Genomic DNA, 4,929 nt, shown 5'->3' with positions numbered 1-4,929 from the left:
GGTCGAGCTCCCCGCCGCCTCCGCCGCCTCGGCGGCGAGCCTGCACAGCTGCGCCCTCCTCCGCCATGTCGCCCTCGGCGCAGCTGCCGCCTCCGCTGCCGCCTCGGCCTTCCCCTCCCCCGGCTCGCACACGGCGGCCGCCGCCTCGCCTCGCTCGGCGCCGGCACGGCACGCTGGCTCGGGCTCATGGCGAGCACTTGCTGCTGCCTCGGCGGTGCTGGCGGAGCAGATTTGGGGCTCGTGCGCCACGCCCTCCTCCTCCTCCTCCTCCGCCGCCGCCGCGCCGCCGGTGGCGACGGACGAGCTTCTGCTCAACGGCCTCGTCGACTGGTGCCTCTTCTTCCTCCGCGGCCAGGCGGCGGCGCTCGCCGTCTTGATGGCGCAGCAGTCGACTGCCCCAAGCAGGAGCTCGACTCGCCGCTATGAGCCCGGCCCCTCACCTCAGCAGAGCAGGCGTGAAACCGTGCCGGATTTCACGCAACACACCTTCCGCATCAATAGCGGTCCATCTCTCTCTCCACCTCTGGTCGGTGTGCCCTGTGTGTACTGCCATCGTGCTGAAGTGCTATGACTGGACTACAGCTTGCTCAGCTCCTTTGATATTATCGTTGTTGTAACACAGCAAAATGCGTGCTCAAAGGGTGTCTTCGGAGAGAGAGAGATTTTTAGCAATACCAAACAACTCTAACACTCACACGTCATTTGGGGCCTGGAGCCCTGTTCACGCGCGCGCGAGACGTGCAGACAGGGTTGCCAGGTGAGAGCGAATGGCGCGGTTCACGCCTCGCACAACAGAGAGAGAGATGCGCTCTGCATGGTGGGACATAAAAGAAAGCGAGTAATTGGGCGAGTAGGCCGTGCGGTCGACGCTGCCGCGCGCGACTTTGCGCGCGAGGCGGCGCAGCTTGAGAACGGCGGTGGGCGAGAAGCCGCCGCCGAACGTCTCGTGGAGCAGCAGGTTGAAGTTGTTGCGCTTGACAAAGATCGCGTCGTGGTAGAAACCGCGATGCGCCTTGACGTAGCCGTGGCCGGTCTTGTGGTCGAAGGGTTGGCCGGGCTGCCCGCGCGCCTTGCAGCCCATGTTTAGGCGGCGGGCCTTCTCTTCGGTGTTGCCGAAGGCGTAGGAGTGGCCAACGGAGGCGGGCGTGCCGCCGCTCGAGGCGTTGCCAACGCCCGCCGAGGAGGTCTTGAGGAGGGGCGTCCAGAGCTTGACTTCATTCACCTCATCGCATCCTCCCGGGCCAGCGTGGGGTTCCGCGAGGTCGACCTTGTACCCCTCGTTGTACTGCCGGGTGAGCTCTGGTTTCTCCTTGTCACCGTGCACGACCGGCGCGTTGGCCGGGGCGCGCATCGCGTCCGAAGCTTTGCCAGCACCAGTCCCAGTGCGTCAGAGAGGTCCCAGAGGCCGCCCGCCGACGAGGCGTCGCGGGAGAAGAGGCTGGCGATGGTCTCGTTTGCGGGCGTGCCGCCAACGAAGATGTCGATGTCGGAGTTGTTGGGAACGGGCGACGCCAGAACGGCGCCTCCTCGTCCTGGTGCTCGACCGCCTTCGGTACCTGTCGACCAGGGTCCCGGCAGGAGCGAGTCGTCGGACGGGTAGAAGATGCGCTCGGAGTCAATGGACTTGTACGATTCGTGGCTCCGAGAGGGCCGCACCTCGCACAACCCAACCAGGCCCCCGCCCAGCGGGGTAGTTTCCTGGCTGCTGGTCGGGCTGTGGTCGGTGCGGTTGGCTCCGGCTCTGCCAGTCGTCGAGGGCAATGGGCAAGACGGTTGTGCCGCCCCCGCCCCCTCATCCGAGGGGACCCCACCGGCGTTGTGGACACTGTGAAGGACAGGCTGCCTTGTGGCTGCCTTTGGTCCAACCCAGAGCCATTCTGCACGGTGCACGGTGGGTGGGACGGTCGAGGTAGTCGGCGCCGGACCTGTGCAGCGGGTAGAAAACACGCTAGACACGCTAGGCACACCAGACTCGTCACGCGACATGGACACGAAAAACACACGAGACGAGGTAGCCTCGGCGACAGCCGTGGCGACAGCCGTGGCGACAGCCGTGGCGACAGCCGTGGCGACAGCCGTGGCGACAGCCGTGGCGACAGCCGTGGCGACAGCCGTGGCGACAGCCGTGGCGACAGCCGTGGCGGCAGCCGAGGCTGGCTCGGGAGCCGCGTCGGCAGCCGTTGGGTGCTCGACGATAGCCTGGACCGGCTTGACCGCGCTGCAGATGTTTGAGGCGGGTCGAGCTGGCAGCTCTTGGAACGTCGAGCCGAGGAGTGGGTGTCGGACAGCGCCGACGTGGGACACCGCTGCTGCGGCGTCCACGGGGCGCAGAGCACGCGTGCTCTGCGCGAGTGCGAGCGCAGGATCGCTCAGGACCAGCAGCACGGCGGCCGCGAGCCGAAGAGGCCCGACAGCCGACATGCCAGCTGAAGTAAGGAGTTTTGTCTTCGGTCGGGGTGGCGGGGCGCACGCCGAGGAGCGAAACGATGCACGCCGAGCAGCGAATCAGATCTCCTCGAATGTCTTCCCTTCTCCTCTCCCTCCTCCTCCTCCTCGACCCGGCCGCGCCGGTGCGGGGCGAGCCGGGGCTCCTCGCGAAGCACGCCCCCGCCTTGGTCGTGGCCGCCCCCGGCCTGAGCGGCAGCGGCGTCGGCGTCGGCGGCGGCGGCGAGCAGAAGGCCGCGGGGGCGCTCTTGGCCACGCCCCGCGCCCGGCGATCGCTCGCGAGCACCGGAACGTACGGCACGATCTTTGGGCGCAAGGTCGGGCAGACGATGCAGATCTTTGCGTACTCGAGCGACACGGCAACGAACGGTGCGTACGGCACGCTCATCGACGCGGACACCGCCCTCTCCTGGCAAACCGTCGAGCTCGAGTTTGCCAACGGCGTGATCGAGAGTGTCGCCCCCGAGAACGGCATCGCTGCGATTGTCAACGCGAACAACAAGGAAGTCGGCGTCGGCGACATGGGTGGCTCGGGCGACACCTACCCCGCCGGCCTCGTCATGACTGTCACCTTCACCCCCGGCACGGACATGGACAGCGTGTACATCGACTTCTCGTCGAGCAAAACCGCGATCGGCATCTCCGCGCAGACCACCGTCTCGTTTACCTCGACGCCCCGTGTGGCGACCGTCGTGCAGGACAAGAGCAACAACCTCTACCTGTTTGCCTCGCCCAACACGCCCACCGACGGCAAGGCTTCGACCATCGAGATTGCGGTCACGGGCGCCTTTGCCGAGAGCGACATCACCGCCCTTCTCACTGGCCTGACGCCGCAGGTTGGCAGCGGCTTCTTCGGGCTGGGCTTCCTGGACGGCTCGTCGCATCTTCCCGACGGCGAGGCGATCGCCGTCGCGTCTCGGCCCCTCCTGGACATCGACGTGGACTCTGTGAAGACCGCGGTCGTCGCCTCTCCCGCCGCCCCGGGATTCGACGCGCTCATCTTTGTCATCGGGGCGGCCTTCGACCCGTGCGTCTCGTGCAACGCAATCGTGAGAAAGACTGGCAACACGCCCCGTTCGTACGGAAACCCGTGCCTGCCTGGCGACCCGACGAAAACCTACAAGGACGGCCCCAAATCCACACCCGACCTCGCCCAGGAGACTACCGAGTGCTACACGAACATCGCGGACGACCCCACGAATCCCGTGCGCCGCTGCGTCTATGACTACAATGAGGGGTCAGGATACGATTACGAAGGGAAAATGAATAACGAGAAGGAAGCGCGAAGTGAGAGGTGCATGATGCTCCCGTCGCCGTCCCCGCCTGCGCTTCCGCCGGCCTCGTACCCGCCGCCGCCTCCCTCCGCCTTGCCTGCGCCGCCGCCCTCCGGCTCGCCGTCGCCGCCGCCGCCTCTGCCGCCGCCTCCCTCCGCCTTGCCTGCGCCGCCGCCCTCCGGCTCGCCGTCGCCGCCTCCCTCCGGCTCGCCGTCGCCGCCGCCGCCTCTGCCGCCGCCTCCCTCCGCCTTGCCTGCGCCGCCGCCGTCCGTGTCGCCGTCGCCGCCTCCCTCCGGCTCGCCGTCGCCGCCGCCGCCCACGCCGCCGCCTCCCTCCGCCTTGCCTGCGCCGCCGCCCTCCGGCTCGCCGTCGCCGCCGCCGTCCGGCTCGCCGTCGCCGCCGCCGCCTCTGCCGCCGCCTCCCTCCGCCTTGCCTGCGCCGCCGCCCTCCGGCTCGCCGTCGCCGCCTCCCTCCGGCTCGCCGTCGCCGCCGCCGCCCACGCCGCCGCCTCCCTCCGCCTTGCCTGCGCCGCCGCCGCCCACGCCGCCGCCTCCCTCCGCCTTGCCTGCGCCGCCGCCGTCCGTGTCGCCGTCGCCGCCTCCCTCCGGCTCGCCGTCGCCGCCGCCGCCCACGCCGCCGCCTCCCTCCGCCTTGCCTGCGCCGCCGCCGTCCGTGTCGCCGTCGCCGCCTCCCTCCAGCTCGCCGTCGCCGCCGCCGCCCACGCCGCCGCCTCCCTCCGCCTTGCCTGCGCCGCCGCCGTCCGTGTCGCCGTCGCCGCCTCCCTCCGGCTCGCCGTCGCCGCCGCCGCCCACGCCGCCGCCTCCCTCCGCTTTGCCTGCGCCGCCGCCCTCCGGCTCGCCGTCGCCGCCGCCGCCTCTGCCGCCGCCTCCCTCCGCCTTGCCGTCGCCGCCTCCCTCCGGCTCGCCGTCGCCGCCGCCTCCGTCCGCCTCGCCCTCGCCGCCGCCACCCTCCGCCTCTCCCTCCCCGCCACCTCCCTCCGCGTCGCCGTCGCCACCACCTCCCTCCGCGTCGCCGTCCCCGCCGCCTCCGTCGGCCTCGCCGTCACCGCCGCCGCCTCTGCCGCCGCCTCCCTCCGCCTTGCCTGCGCCGCCGCCGTCCGGCTCGCCGTCGCCGCCGCCGCCTCTGCCGCCGCCTCCCTCCGCCTTGCCTGCGCCGCCTCCATCCGTGTCGCCGTCGCCGCCGCCGCCTC

The 4,929-nt window shown here is 70.5% G+C and overlaps 1 protein-coding gene across 1 annotated transcript in view; it reads left to right on the top strand.

Annotated features, from left to right (window-relative positions):
• Window positions 1–2,519: 2,519 nt before the first annotated feature.
• The window catches only part of EMIHUDRAFT_95349 (hypothetical protein), a gene marked incomplete at both ends in the record, with an annotated part of 5,189 nt that continues 2,779 nt past the window's right edge, over window positions 2,520–4,929 (top strand). The window contains one exon of the mRNA XM_005775070.1: window positions 2,520–3,650. Coding sequence (XP_005775127.1) covers window positions 2,520–3,650 — 1,131 coding nt within the window. The remainder of the gene's footprint in view (window positions 3,651–4,929) is intronic.

Source organism: Emiliania huxleyi, assembly GCF_000372725.1.
Source record: "Emiliania huxleyi CCMP1516 unplaced genomic scaffold EMIHUscaffold_3, whole genome shotgun sequence".
NCBI classification, from domain to species: domain Eukaryota; phylum Haptophyta; order Isochrysidales; family Noelaerhabdaceae; genus Emiliania; species Emiliania huxleyi.
Note: the sequence above shows the minus strand (reverse complement) of the source record. Positions and strands in the feature narration are given on the sequence as shown.